The following is a 15,756-nucleotide window of genomic DNA, read 5'->3' as shown; positions in this document are numbered from 1 at the left end:
ACAAATAATAGAAGGTGAAAAGTACAACTCGCCAGTCTCGGGGTGATGTCACACGTCACGTTTTTGGGCCGTTTTATAGCGTGGGATTTTAGTCTGTTTAAAAACGCATGCGTTTTTGAATATTTACCATGCATTTGGCTGCTTTGAAGCTGTGTATCTTTATTTCTAGAAGTGTATGCTCGGTGTAACGCATGGTGAACATTCAAAACCGCATGCGTTTTTAAACGGACTAAAACGTGATGTGTGGCACCAGATTAATCCTCCAGCATCAGACACAGGGATTTGTCTAGTTCTACTCTGCACTGGTCTTATGACAGACACATTAATAATACATATCCACCTATGTATCAAGTACTGTACATGTGTAATCCTACTGTACAACCGTGTGTAGTGTAACAGAACTCCCGCACTGTCGATTTTTATTTATAGGATCCAATAATATAGCAATGCCACAAAATCATAGAGCAGGCATCTTTTACAATTATACTGTGCACGCAATGTTGTGTAGGCGGTGTTCCTCCACATAATCCTGTGGTCATTGTTAGCCCTGGTGAAGCCATCCGGCGTGACTAATTGGGCCCTCAGCCCCCTCTCTAATGACTCTTCCTTCACTATTGGAGATCTCCTTTCTTCTTTGTATTGATCATGTATTAAGAATCACTGAGGTGCCTAAACCTTTAAGCCTATTGATTTTACTGGTAGTCTAATGCTCCTCATCCATTTCTGCTCTGCGCCCTGATGGATTGCAACAGTTGATTTCATACTTTTCAGTTTTTTCCCTAGAACCACTTATTGGTTTTCTTACCTTTTTGTTAGAAGGAGAACTGTAACACATTTCATAGTCTTTGGGGGTGACAGATTTCAGGCACTTTTGGGGATGGTGTCCAACTTGTGGTCATGTATTTTTGAATAATTTTTTTTCCCCACTTGGTTTTTGTGGTTTTATTGAGCTTTATAGTTCTTGGAGACCACATTTAGTCTGGCTGTATTCACAGAACCATTTCATAGCTTTGTGCGAGTCACATATTTGGTCTGTCCCAAAGACTTAAATTGTATAAGATTCCTTGTGACCTATATCTTACTGTTTTTTGAGCTACGCTGGGCTAAACCCGTTGAATAGATTCTGGACTCCCATCCCTCACTGTTTCATGTCCTGCAGCCCCATGATGTCTTATTGTGGGGGAAGAACTGCATCCAGCACATTACTGCCTCAATAAATCACCCGTTCCTTGATATGCTAATGATTTCTTTTTTGTTGTGGGCCCTCTAATGTCTTTCTGGGAGAGCGGCAGGAAACAGGAGACCAAGAAAGCCTTGTTCTGACGTCTGATATAGGAAAATCAATTTGATTAATAAAAACCTATGGGAACGCCTGATCTTGCTCTGAGACGCAGTTTGCAAGGTTGTGGCTATTATCATATTTTTGTACCAGGACAAACTAATCCTGGAACATGATACACTGACTAATTTTTAGCTCTTTGTAGAGAAAATTCATGCAACATTTAAATAACAAATAATTGTCTGGTAAAGGCTTTTACATTCCAAAACTTTTTAGTGACATCTACTCCAGACTGATAAAGATGACTTGCATTTTGTATAATGCTGCCCTCTGCTGGGGAATCTGCACATAACAGATTGACAGGCAGCGAGAAAGATCTGGCAGCAACTGCTGATGATACATAGGAAGCAATAAATTGTTCTATGTATTACCAGATAAGCTTTATAGACACATACACAGCTACGCTTTACCCTCAGCATAATGGGTTTACAAACTAAGTGAAATACAGACTCTCCATCACAGGCTGGTTCAGGTCACACTACACTATGCATCTAATATAACAATATATATAGCGTATTTATCTCACATAGTAGACTGAACCTACAGCACAGGCCATCATGGCCCATGTCAAAACTAAACCATAGCAGAGATTTAAAAAAAAAGTCATCTATGCTTTTGACCTACATTTACAGCTTCCAGTTGTACTTTATTTCTATAAAATGCAGAAATATTGAGGTAAAATAGAAACCTAAACCTAGTGAGTAGCAGGGAAACCTTACTGTATGGGTATATTGAGATGCTCTTTGTATGTGGATACTATTTTACTGTGACCCAGTTGCCTGTTTTGATAAGAGCACATATGCCCCCCAGTGGTCATATTGTTGTATTACACAGACGCTGTAAATGGATCACACAAACTGTTCCTACGAGTTAGGATTAGTTGTTTGTATGCTGAACTTTTTTGTTTATTGTACCGTATTTACTAGTTATTGTACGGGGTTATTTCTGTGGATCAGGAATTCTATTGTTGAACACACTGTTAGCTTCTACAAGTAACCAAATGTAAAATTCTTACCTGTAGATCCTGGTAGACTGGGTAGGAGGAAGGGGGCGGTGTAACAACCCCTTTTGTCTCCTGCACCACACTTAGTACAATGACTTGTTCCTTCCATCCTCCCTCTTATCTATTGTACATCTTTGTTTCTAGATGTTTTGTTGTCATTTTGATCAGTGTTTATGTATTAAGTCAAAATCATGCTGTATTGTACCTATTTAGTTTTTTCATATACATTTGGCTGAAAATGAAAGCACGTAAAGGGTTTGTACGACCTATCACTAGACCGGGCATCCCATTCTCACAGCAGTTCAAGCATGGGTCCTGTCACTTCATTCAGTACTATTGGAGCTTCTGACATTGCCAAGCACAGCGCCTGGGTATCTCCGACACTCACATAGGCAGTGAATGAGAATGCTGAAGGTACTCTGTACTCCTATAGCAAACTCATTTATTTGAACATAGAAATTGCAAGATCATGTATCAAGGCATACTGTATGACATGTATCAAGTATAATATCATGAGTACAATTCAAACCCTAACAAAGTATAGTATCAAAGCACACATAAAACATTAGCCTCATAAGATATCTGTCTTCTGCTTATGATACCATTTACCAAAGTACAGAGTGCCAAGACTTCTGTCCACAGACCTACAGACCTGAAATGCTTTATTAAGAGCAACATTTTTTTCTGCCTGTACATTTTAAAAGATGGGCCCAAATAGGAAACCTGCCCCAAATCTCTGAGCATTTTGCTCTTCCCAGCATGTGCGGGGGATGCAGGCCTCCTGCTGTTGGTGGGTACCAGTAAATGACCAGAGTGGCTAGCATGCCACGGACTGTGAGCTGTGGGATATATTTAGACAATGCACACATTGGTAATGGGATACATATATGGATCCATATAAAGCTCTGGTTGCAGTAGACTTTACTGTCTTCTCTAACAGGATGTTACTTTGCTATTTTAACAAAATGTATAAAGTAAAATTCAGTCTGCCTCTGTCTTGTGACGCCAATTTCATGTGGATTTGCAGACATCTAATTATATATTACAGGCGTGTGGATTATACCGTGATCTGCCAGTCTATGCCCTGTACCATGTAAATACCTTCATTTGGAATTTAGAGCTTACATATTCACAAAACTCATTATACAAGCGAATAGTCATGCGACTTTTTCCCATAAACTCTATGGATTATGCAAAGCCTTTACATTTTAATACCACATTATTTTAATGTTTAGCAGACATTCCTATTAAATCCAGAACAATGGTTAATACAAGATTTACTGAGACAACTGATCCTAATTGATCTAGTAATAGGCCTGTGGATAAAGAATATCTTAATCAGTTTAACAATTAATAAGGTTTTCAGTAAATCTGCCTCGGGGGTTACTCTTTCAGTGCCAGACAGGCTTACACTGTGTACTTATAGAGTGAGCAATGGCTCCATCTAGTGGAGAAAGAGGAAACTATTCCAAATGTTAGGAAGCAATTATCTGCATGTGTACAGTGCATGAATAGCAATGTGGCCACCAAGGAACCTAATGTGGAAAATCTAAAACTTTTTAGCTATAATATATGCAGCATGAGGCCCATAGTGGCACATGTTGTTGGCAGGCACATATGGTATGCAAAGTCACTATATTTTTATATCCATTTTTTATACTTCTGTGCAAGCGGCCTTAGACTGAGATGCAGAGGCTGAGAGAGATTTTTGACAAGATCATGCTAGACATGAGAGGAGAACTGAAATGAGCAAGTGGAAAAGGTGAGGCTGATCAAGGCAGCGTGGCTAAGGGAGGAAGCGGGACTAGGCTTTATTGCACTGAGCTGTCTGCTGTGAGATGAGAATGAGGGACGTGGCTGTAGGAGGAGGCAGAACTAGGCTTCATCACACTGAACTGTTTGGTGTGAGATGGGAATGATAGGGGCGTGGCTGTAGGAGGAGGCAGGACTAGGCTTCATCACACTGAGCTGTTTGGTGTGAGATGGGAATGGAAGGGGCGTGGCTGTGGGAGGAAGCAGAACTAGGCTTTATCACACTGAGCTCTCTGCTGTGAGATTGGGAGGGGCATGGCTGAGGAAGGAAGCAGAACTAGGCTTTATCACACAGAGCTCTATGCTGTGAGATTGGGAGGGCATGGCTGAGGAAGGAAGCAGAACTAGGCTTTATCACACTGAGCTCTATGCTGTGAGATTGGGAGGGGCATGGATGAGGAAGGAAGCAGAACTAGGCTTTATCACATTGAGCTGTCTGGTGTGGACATGGGAGCGAACAGTGCTTGTAGATGAGTGCATGAGGGTAGAGAGGGAGTTGAACTCTTGAATCTTCCCCAGATTTTAATGATAGATACAGTGGAGCTGTATACATTTTTAATATGTTCTTATTGGTACTAGATTTTATATATATATATATATATATATATATATATATATATATATTATACATACAATAGGCAGAAAAGAAAATAACAACATAGCCTTTAAGTGGCCCTTTAGAATGTTCCAAATTATAGACCGCTATCATTCTCATCATCCAGCAGATCTCCAATGCTGTTTTGTGAGTGACTAATTTCTGCTACGGGTTTCATTTGGACGTGATGTGTTGCCCATATAACCACTCTTGCGTTACGTTTAGGGCTCAGATAGAAATCGATTGAGGGGTAAAACATTGAAAAACAAATTTAAGGAAGTGCAGACATTAGCTTCAGTTACTCTTAATGCACTTAGCTTATTTTTCTATTGATTGTCTTCCAAGTTGAAAGTTTTCTTAATTGCTGTTTAAAAGCTTAAGAACATGGAAGATAGACCTGGCATTGATCTGATGAGGCGGCTTCAGCAAGCAGCTGCTCAGAAAGCATGGAACAAGTCTACATTAGCAGTGCCACCTGGTCCGCTTTGCTTGGATAATTAACTTCCTAAAAATTCAGATCCGAAACCCAGTGTCTGCCAGTCTCTTACAGTCTCTGCCAGTGTCTTACATTGAACTAAGCTTCCTTATTCATGTCACAATCTCCTTCCTTCCTTCCTTTCTAATATCTAATATTAACCCTGTGTTTGTCTTGTCAAATGGAACCTTCATAAATATTGCTTGGTAATATCTATTTTGCCACTATGTAATGTGAGCATGGTGAGATTTATACAAGCTACACACATACAACTAAAGTTTACATCAAAAGTGATCATATTTGTGACTCTCTCAGGGCCGGCGCCAGCACCCGGCATTCCTGGGCATGTGCAGGGCCCAGAGCTGCTGAACGGGCCCACATGGCCCAATCTCAGTCCCTGACAGCCTATGTGGTAGCTTAATATAAAACAACCAATGAGAGTATTTTAGGGAACAGGGGACTATTTTAGTTTCAGAATTTTTAATTCCAGTTCAAAGGGGCCCCCTTTGGCTCTGCTGACCAGGGGCCTATTGAAATCTGGAGCCGGTCTTGGGCTCCCTATTCTAACACATGGAAGGCAGTCCCTTCATTTCGTCTTCTCTTCACGAGGTTTATGTTTTCTGGACAAAAACACTTTTTTTTTTTTTTTTTTTTTTAAAGGGAAGCTGTTATGACTGCGTATTCAACCTATCGAGGCATAAAGCAGAAGGTGTTAAATGGTTAAGTTTTGTGGAAAAGGATCCAGTTTAACTTGTAGTTTATACTTGCATCCGGGGGCGAAATTCACACCTGCAATTGTAAACGATGAAAAACACTGGGTGCTTGTTACCAAACATATGTGGTTTACTAGAAACCGCACCCATGTTTAGATCCCTCCTCTCTTTTTGTGCTGAAGTCTAAGGAGCAGTCCTACTCCATGATAGAACACCTTTACTCCTACAGAGCAGACATTCTCCCCCTTAAATTACAGCAGGATAAAATATAGCGTACATCTATGTAAGGGAGTTGAGCAAGTGTTTAGGCAACACCTATATAACGTCTGGCCAGATGATCCATTGATTTATTCTCGTTACCATATTCTCGTTATATATTTGTTATCAGAATATTGTTTCTTTTGCACTACTTGCATGCTAACCACCGTGCTTTTTGTCTTTTTAGGTATGGTTCAGAAACTAGACCAGAAGTTGCCTGTAGCCAATGAATATTTGCTGCTTTCTGGCGGTGTTCGAGAAGGAGTCGTTGACCTGGATCTTGATGAGTTAAATGTTTATGCTCGAGGAACAGACTATGACATGGATTTTACTCTTCTTGTGCCAGCTTTAAAACTTCATGACCGAAACCAACCAGTGACACTGGATATGCGTCACTCTGCCCTTTGTCACTCATGGCTTAGCCTTCGATTGTTCGATGAGGGAACCATCGCCAAATGGAAAGACTGTTGTACAATAGTTGACCATATCAATGGGGCTACAAACTATTTTTTCTCCCCGACAAAAGTTGCAGACTGGTTCCATGAATCGATCAGCATTGTGTTGTCAGAGATTCAGAAGAAACCTCAGAGAGGGATGCCCAAGGTAGAGAAGGTAGAAAAGAACGGTACAATTATCACAATCGTTTTAGGGGTTGGTAGCAGTCGCATGATGTACGATATTGTTCCTGTAGTCTCTTTCAAAGGCTGGCCAGCTGTAGCTCAAAGTTGGCTTATGGAAAACCATTTTTGGGATGGCAAGATTACAGAAGAAGAAGTAATTAGCGGCTTTTATCTAGTGCCAGCCTGCTCCTATAAGGGTAAGAAAGATAATGAATGGAGGCTGTCATTTGCCAGAAGCGAGGTACAGCTGAAGAAATGCATTTCCAGTAGCTTAATGCAAGCCTATCAGGCTTGTAAAGCCATAATAATAAAGCTTTTATCAAGACCAAAAGCAATCAGTCCATACCATCTCCGTAGTATGATGCTATGGGCTTGTGATAGACTTCCAGCTACTTACTTGGCTCAAGACGATTACGCTGCCCATTTTCTTCTGGGACTTATTGATGATCTGCAGCACTGCTTAGTCAACAAAATGTGCCCCAATTACTTCATTCCTCAGTGCAATATGCTAGAGCACCTTTCAGAGGAGACTGTTATGTTACATGCTAGGAAGCTCTCATCTGTGAGGTCAGATCCTGCAGAACATCTCCGAACAGCCATAGAACACGTCAAAGCCGCAAACAGGCTCACCATGGATATCCAAAGGAGGGGGAGCACCACCAGTATACCTTCGCCTCAGTCCGATGGTGGAGACAATAACCAACCCGATGACCGTTTAGCCAAAAAATTACAGCAGCTAGTGACTGAGAACCCAGGCAAATCCATCTCTGTCTTCATTAACCCCGATGACGTAACCAGGCCTCACTTTAGGATCGATGACAAGTTTTTCTGAGACTTTCACATGCTTTCGTTAAGACTCAATGTGTAGTCTGTGTGCTGTCTTGTTTTTACATATCCAGCTTAGATTGGATCTGTCAAGAACAATATGAACTTTTTAATCCTGATTGTGCAGGACTTTGCAAATTTTAAAACGGTAAATTACTATTTCATATGCTGCTTTGATCATTTTTAGTTTTAAGGGAGAACATGAGCCTTAATGACCATTTTATGTTTTCATTGTCTATTTAATTTGTCTACATGTTGAGAAATTAGTTGGTAATAAATTGTGTTGGGCTTCCATTGTTTTACATAAGACATTGATCCTTTCTGGCTCTGCATCTGGTGCTCAACTAAATCCATTTATTTGGTGTAAAACCAGATGTCACAGATTCGCATGGTCAAGCCGATTTAGGCTACCTGCACACAAAAAAGTCCTGCGAACCATTGTTTGCTTCCCATGCACCGCTGAGTGATACCAGTCGGTCGCTGATGACAAAATTTCATTGGGGGCAATACGGACAGGAATAGGACTTGCCCCAATCCTAGTCGTGTGCAGGCGGCCCTGGACAGGTTGACTTTGCAGCAAAGTTTCTTTTCGGGGCATAAGCTTGATGGTAGATTATACACTTTGATGGATTAATAGGAACTGAATATTTTTTATGGACATGAAATGTTTAGTACAGTTTCACTTTCCTTTTGGTGAAATCACCTATTTGAGGAATTTTAACTTATTAGTAATACATCACTTTCATCTTAACAATGTCAATCCAAAGAATGTTTTAATGTCTGTAAATTCTGAAGTATAGTCTCTCCATTAATGAAATGTACTTTTGCAAATCCAATGCCACACCTCTAGAATATTTTGCGTGTGGTCCTGAAGGTTTATTAAAGGGGTTGCCCACAGACGAGATGTAAAATGTCTAATTGCCGGTAAATGGAGCAGCAGTCACACATGCACACAGAGGCAGTAATGCAGGAAGAGGGGGAAAGGACCAAAACCAAAATAAATGGATTGTGCTGAGAGACGCTGGTGCTGCCATGCTGGATATCTGAGGCTCTCTGGAGATGCCCCCATGGCACTTATGCCCATATTTAGCATACCTTTTGATCACAATCGGTGCTTAAGGCATCCAAGGTAGGTTCAGAATATTTAACAACCCTATAAAACATTTTTCCTATTCTTGTCCTCAATCCGCCTGTACTCATTAAAACGAAAACATACATTTTCCTTAAAACTAGTCAATTTTTCTAATTCCCCAACTCAAATGGGTGTTGCTATTGTATGCAAACAGGTTACAGTTTATTGGGTGCTTAATGTGTCCTGCATCATCATAATCCTTAGGTAGGAGATGTACAAAGGCCTATATCTAATACGTTTGTACATTTGGTGCTACTTCACTGTGTATAACCATCCTACTGTCCATTGTCATACAAAAATGGAGAAAAGTTGAGTAAAAAATGATCCACAACAGTTAAAGGGGTTGGCCACTTCACCTCATGTTTTTTGTAATGTGTTTGTAGGGGACAGGATATTAGGTAATTTACCATCTGCACCTCTTTCTTGATATGTGAAGTGAAGCCTCCTGTCTTTTACCTCATCAGCCAGACATTCCTGTCCCTAACATGGCTGCAGGGTCACGTGATCTCTATGCCCCTCCCAGGACCTTGATCTTATATTTATGAATACTTTCACAAGGTCTTGGCAGGGTGATTGCTCCTGGTCAGAGATCACATGACCCTCCATCTGCGGCCATTTTATGGACAGGAATGTCTGGCTGATGAAGTAAAATACACGAGGCTTCACTTTACATGTTAATGCAGCAATGCAGAACTATTAATAGATATATATTGGTAAATTATCAAATGTACTGCCGCACCACACTTGCACACACATTACTAAAAACATGAGGTAAAGTGGCCAACTCCTTTAAACCTTCACAGCATAAAATGTAGTTTAGAAAGCAGTCCATTACTTCTGGAAAATATATCTCTTTATTGCACCCACCACCGGCAAGTCTCATCCGGTACATCGCCAGGGATAGGAAAAATAATGAACAAGCCACACCACAGGTTGGTAGATATTGTTGCATGAAGGGGGGGCCTGGAGGTGAAGGTTGCTTGGGATGGGGGGGGGGGGGAGGGGGTGGTTGCATTAATGCATTGACAAAAGGAAGGAAGACACCTACGAAGTAACAGTAAGCATCACCATACGCATTATTTGCACTAATGTTAGTTATGTCTTTGGTTGCTTCCGGGCATGTGATTATGTTTGTGCTCATAAAATAAACCTGTTTTCATTTCACTGGTCTTGGTTCTCCTTTAAATACAATGTAATGCATTCGCCCTGCTGAAATCTCCTGTTCCCCTTGACTGTGTAGAATATATGCGTATCATAAGTCCTCATCCAAACACACGTCATTGTATCTATGTGCTGCTATCAGTCTCATGATGTATAATTGATAATATGCATTTTTTTTTCTCATGCAAATTAAAAATGGAAATACATTTTTGGCTCTTCTTTTGTTTTAATCCTGTTTAAACATTCTGAACATTTACTTAAACCCATCATGGGACCAATAATTCTTCCATTAGAATATATGTACAGTTTCTGCACCAAGCTACTACTCATCATCATGGATCCCAGATCTAACTTTTTTTTTCAAATATAGGACTTTATATTTCAGATTGACCTTCATATTACAAACTCCAGTAAAAATTCTGGCTTGAAAATATTAATAGCCAATTGGATACCATTTATGATCCAGTTACTATTTAACCCTATTCATCCCGACCACCCTGAAATCTTTACCAACTTGTACGACCAGAATTGATTTTTAAAGCTTTGGTTTTCAACTTTTTTAATACTTTTACATTGGCATTTTTTTTTTTTTTTCACGTAACCCATTTTGGCTTATGGACACATACAGATTGGCTTTCTCTTCCTGATTTTTCACTAATGCCTTACTGAACCATTCTTTGAAATGGGCTTTTTAACACTTTTAACAGGTTTTTTTCCCACTGATCCACTGTTTTCAGTGAAGACAAAAAGAACAGGTTCCTAACTGATCACTGAAAAAATTGTTAAAAAGCCCATTGAAAAGATTGATTTTCTCTTCCTGGCTTTAGTGATTTTTTCCACTGATGTCTTACTGAACCAATCTGTATGTGTCTATAGGCCAAAATGGGTTTAGTTAGAAATCACTGAAAAAAACGCCAATGTGAAACCCTCCTTAATATGGTTTCTCATGTCACGGCCACACCCAGAAAATTATTTTTGTTGCTGCTTCATTACTGTAATTTTGCTTTGACTCCACAGCCTTCTCTTATCGGGGTACCTGCACTCCTCTCCGCTGCCTCCTACCAGGCTGCTGGTACTTCTCTATATAGGCTTGTATCCTCTCCACTGCCTCCTACCAGGCTGCTGGTACTTCTCTATATAGGCTCGTATCCTCTCCACTGCCTCCTACCAGGCTGCTGGTACTTCTCTATATAGGCTCGTATCCTCTCCACTGCCTCCTACCAGGCTGCTGGTACTTCTCTATATAGGCTCGTATCCTCTCCACTGCCTCCTACCAGGCTGCTGGTACTTCTCTATATAGGCTCGTATCCTCTCCACTGTTGCCTGACTGCGTAAAATTTCTTGGCCATGTGTTATGTATGATGAAAGGTACTTCTTGTATATCCCACTTAAATACAGATCTGTGATGGAGGCATAAGGCTGGTGCCACACGTACCGCTTTGTCTGCGTTTGCAAACGCAGACAAAGCCGCACCCACCGGCTATGGAAACTCCTGCGATCGAGAATGAGGCGCCAGTGTTTTGTGTTAATTTAATGCAAACCACCGGCAGCTCGTTCCCGATTGCAGGTGTTACCATAGAAACGCCGATGCGATCAGGCCGCAGCCCGCCCCGGTGGGTGCGGCTTTGTCTGCGTTTTCAAACGCAGACAAAGCGGTACGTGTGGCACCAGCCTAAATTGCCATGCTTTAAGCAGCATGTGCCAGCCGCTAATATGTGATGATAATACTGTGTGTGGTCCCGGCCTTCCAAGTGTTACTTCACCTGCTGTTTTATATTTTGGGGCATTGTAGCCCATGCACTGAAGACAATAAGCAAAATGTTGTACACAAACACTCTAAATAACTTTAGCTGTATGAAAATATAGTACTGAGGAGTGTTGTACTTCTCTATATAATTGGTCTCATCAGAGCCAGCTCTGGACAAATGTCAGGGCTCAGAGCTGTTGGGGGGGAGGGGGGGTCACATAAGGCGGCACATAAGGAATCCATGGGATGAGGGGGCTGTATCTAATGAATCCATAGGGAAGTGAGGGGGACTTGTATAAAATAACCATAAAGTTGCTGTATATAAAATACGATTTGTTTGGGATGATAAACTAGGAAATATTTTAGGGAACTGCAATCTGTTTTAGTTTCTGATTGCCATGTGAGTTCACTGTAAAGGGGCCCACTGAGGCTCTGTCGTCCGGGGGCCTACCGTATTTTTAGGCCTATAAGGCGCACACCTCTAATAAATGCCTGCTAAGACTTCTAGGTTGATATATAAGGCGCACTGGAGTATAAGGCACAGGACCAAATGCAGTACCTAAGAATGACCAGCAGGTGGCAGACCTGTGCACAGTTCAAGCCAGCTACACTTCCTGGGAAACTTGTCTTCAGCGTGTCAGAGAGCTCCGATCTCAGAGGTATGGGCTGCTGGGGGTTAATGCAGGGTGATGCAGCAGGGGTTAAGCGGTCTCCCTCTGCCCCTTCTCCTTCCCTCCTCAGCCAGGGGGTTATTCCTGTGGGGGGGTTCCCTGTGGCTCCTTCTCTTTCCCCTGTTACAGGGCTGTCAGGTATGTTTACTGATGATGATGATTGCCTCGTGGTCGGCACTATGGCAGCTCCGGTCTCTCCGTGCTAGGGGAGGGCAGGATGGGCACAATGTTAGTTGTGGTGCCAGGGCACTTCAGGAGCTAGGGACCCTGTATACTGTGTGGGAAGGTGCAGGAAATTTCTGGGGATGGAGCTATTAAACACTGGTAAATGTACAGTACATCTTGTCTGTAGTACATTTCTGTATAAGTTCATGTATAAGGCGCACTGGCCTATAAGCCGCACCTTTGATTTCTGAGAAAATGAAAGGATTTTTGGTGCGCCTTATAGGCCGAAAAATACGGTAGTTAATCTGGAGCCAACCCTGGGTCTCATTAGTAATGTCACTCTGTTTCCAGTAGTGTATTTCACTCATATACATTGTATACAATGTATGGCTGTTTTATTTATGACTCCTTGTATAATACATACTAATACAAATGAGGCAGCAAACGTCTTCAAGAAGCAATAGGCTACAATTCTCTTCCATTGCTGAGAACACATTACATTGCTATAAACTGCACTTAGTTATGAGGGTAACCGAAAGATCGCTCCGGTGGTAATTTCTCTGTGGCTTTCCAGTAAAGGAACGGATCAGAAACCTCTGTTTGTATTTCACAAACAAAATATGTATCAAAAGGGAAAGAGGTGCAAACTGCAATAGTGATGCAAAATATGCTATAAACCAGGGGCTTATTGGGAATTATATACACCCTCTCATAGCCCTTTATGTATGTAGTCAATGCTAAGCAATAGTGTTGCTTAAAGGGGTTGGCCCCTTTACCTTATGTTTCCTGTAATGTGTGGGGGGCAACTATTAATAGTTCCTCTCCACTTTATTGATATATACTGTAAGTTGAAGTCTCCTGTATTTTACCTCATCAGTCAGATATCTCTGACTATAAGATGGAAGCAGATGGAGTGTCATGGAGAGTCCATGAACAATCGCCCTGCCAGGACCTTAATCTTTTATTTAAAAAAGAAAAAAACTAGATCAAAACAAAGTCTTGGCAGGGCATTTGTGGCCAATCTCTTAAAGGGGGTGGGGTATGGCCAACATGTTCCTAGTGTGCTGATTTTCTGGGTGGGGTTCCAAAAAGTAAATTTAGGATTATAATATAGGCCGTTTCACATGAGCCATGATCCACCTGTAATCATCGACCTTGCTGTGTGCTGTGTCATGCGATGACCACACTGCTTGGGTTGCAATTCTTATTAATGAGGCCTATCAAACTATGATGCAAGGAGTCCCTGCTTCCCTGCTAAACAGCAGCACTATAGTGTCACTGCTACTGTTTAGCAGGGAAGAAGGGGCTATTTGCATGTATCATTATAATGCAAAGCCTCCTGTGACAGCCTGGAAGTTCCCGACCGGAACCAGAAGTCCCCGACCCTCATCATGGCAATGGGTTTAAAACCTGTCACTCTCACAGGGAGACCAGCGCTTTACTCCACAAACGATACCTACCGCCAGTCTCATTACCCAGCGCGACGTTGCTATACGCAAACTCTCTTTTCCTATACCTCCCTACAAACTGGTAAGCCATGCTTAAAATCTTATTTCAGGTTATACCCACGTACTGCCTGTTGTGACTGGACCTCCACCGGGCACCACACTGGGGCATGCTGCGATGCTACCTGTTACTACCAGCCTATTTATTGCTAATGTTTGTTTTCGCATATTTCCTGTTATTACCTACTTATTAACTGCATATGTTACCGTGTCACTATCGGTACTTGATATCATGGGAATCCCTACACCAATACATATATGCATTTATCCCCTTATGTGATGTGATAGATCAACTTCGCAATGCTTCAATTTTGTATATATGTAAATAGATAATGGATATTATTAATTTTCTAAACGAGCGCTTTACTCCACAAGCAGTACCTACCGCCATTCTCTTTATCCAACGCCACGTTGCTATAGGCAAACCCTCTTTTCCTATACCTCCATTCAAGCTGAGTCTGATGAAGGTCAGACCGAAACGTCACAACTTTGGATGTTTGTATGAAATTAAAAAAACATCATTTGCAACACAACAGTGTGACTGGAGTTTGCAAAATTCTTTATGCTTAAAGGGGTGTTCCCAGTTCAGCAAATAAATATTAATGTTTGTGTAATGAAAAGATAAACAGTTTTCCTAAACACTTTCTGTATCAGTTCCTAATGGTTTTCTAGATCTCTGCTTGCTGTCATTCTATAGAAAGCTTCTATGTTTACTTATAATGGACAGAAATCTCAACATGGTCACTGAGGTGTGCGGCTTGTTCGTATCCGTGAGAGTTATCAGAGCTGTGTGATATAATGAGCTGTGCACCTGTGTAACCATGGTCAGATTTCTGCCCACTAGAAGTAAACATAGAAGCTTTCTATAGAATGACAGCAATCAGAGATCTAGAAAACCATGAAGAATTGATACACAAAGTATACAGAAAAAATTTATAATTTTTCATCATGCAAACAATAACATTAATTTGTCAGAATGAGAATACCCTTTTAAGGGATTGGGGCAGTCTCCAGAGCACCTGTGCAACTCATTCCTTAGGGTGGTGGCACACGTGCCGTTTTGGCTGCTTTTGCACACGCAGACCAAACCGCACCACCGGGGCGGACCGCGGCCCAATCGCATCAGAGTTTCTATGGAAACATCTGCGATCGGGAATGAGCCGCCAGTGTTTTGTGTTACATTTAATAAAAAACACCCGTGGCTTGTTCCCGATCACAGGCGTTTCCATAGAAACGCTGATGCGATTGGTCCGCGGCCCGCCCCAGTGGGTGCGCTTTGGTCTGCGTTTGCAAACGCAGCCAAAACGGCACGTGTGCCACCACCCTTATAGTGTGCAGCAGAAATTCTTTCTTCCCTGTGAAAGCCTGATCACAAATCTTGTGAAACTGCCTTACAGGAAATTAAAAAAAAACTGTATCTAACAAGCCTTTAAAAACTGATCCATGGGAAAATAGATCCCACACAGCGTTCAGCTTTATAGGTACACACACTGCTCTGATCACATCTGCTTTATTAAGGGGCTTCTCCGGGGGCTATCGCATTTCTGCTTCTGCAGTGTTTGCAATGAAAATCTTTTGCATTTAACGAAACCTGTAACTGGGTCAAAGCAAAACAGCAAAGGAAACATATAAAATGTGTAAAACCCGTCTGTATGTAAAAATCACATAAATATATTTTCTAAACAAATACAAAGGTGTCGATTTGTATCGGGGATTTGAAATGGGCCTTGACCCC

General features: G+C 41.5%; 1 protein-coding gene across 2 annotated transcripts in view; it reads left to right on the top strand.

Annotated features, from left to right (window-relative positions):
* The window catches only part of MB21D2 (Mab-21 domain containing 2), a 116,963-nt gene extending 107,203 nt beyond the window's left edge, over positions 1-9,760 (top strand). For both annotated transcript variants that reach the window (XM_072142594.1, XM_072142593.1), the window contains exon 2: positions 6,383-9,760. In XM_072142594.1, coding sequence (XP_071998695.1) covers positions 6,385-7,647 — 1,263 coding nt within the window. In that variant the 5' untranslated portion in view covers positions 6,383-6,384 and the 3' untranslated portion in view covers positions 7,648-9,760. The remainder of the gene's footprint in view (positions 1-6,382) is intronic.
* Positions 9,761-15,756: the final 5,996 nt, after the last annotated feature.

This window comes from Engystomops pustulosus, chromosome 3 (genome assembly GCF_040894005.1).
Source record: "Engystomops pustulosus chromosome 3, aEngPut4.maternal, whole genome shotgun sequence".
In the NCBI taxonomy this organism is placed as follows: Eukaryota; Metazoa; Chordata; class Amphibia; order Anura; family Leptodactylidae; genus Engystomops; species Engystomops pustulosus.
This window is presented reverse-complemented; position numbering and strand designations above follow the sequence as displayed.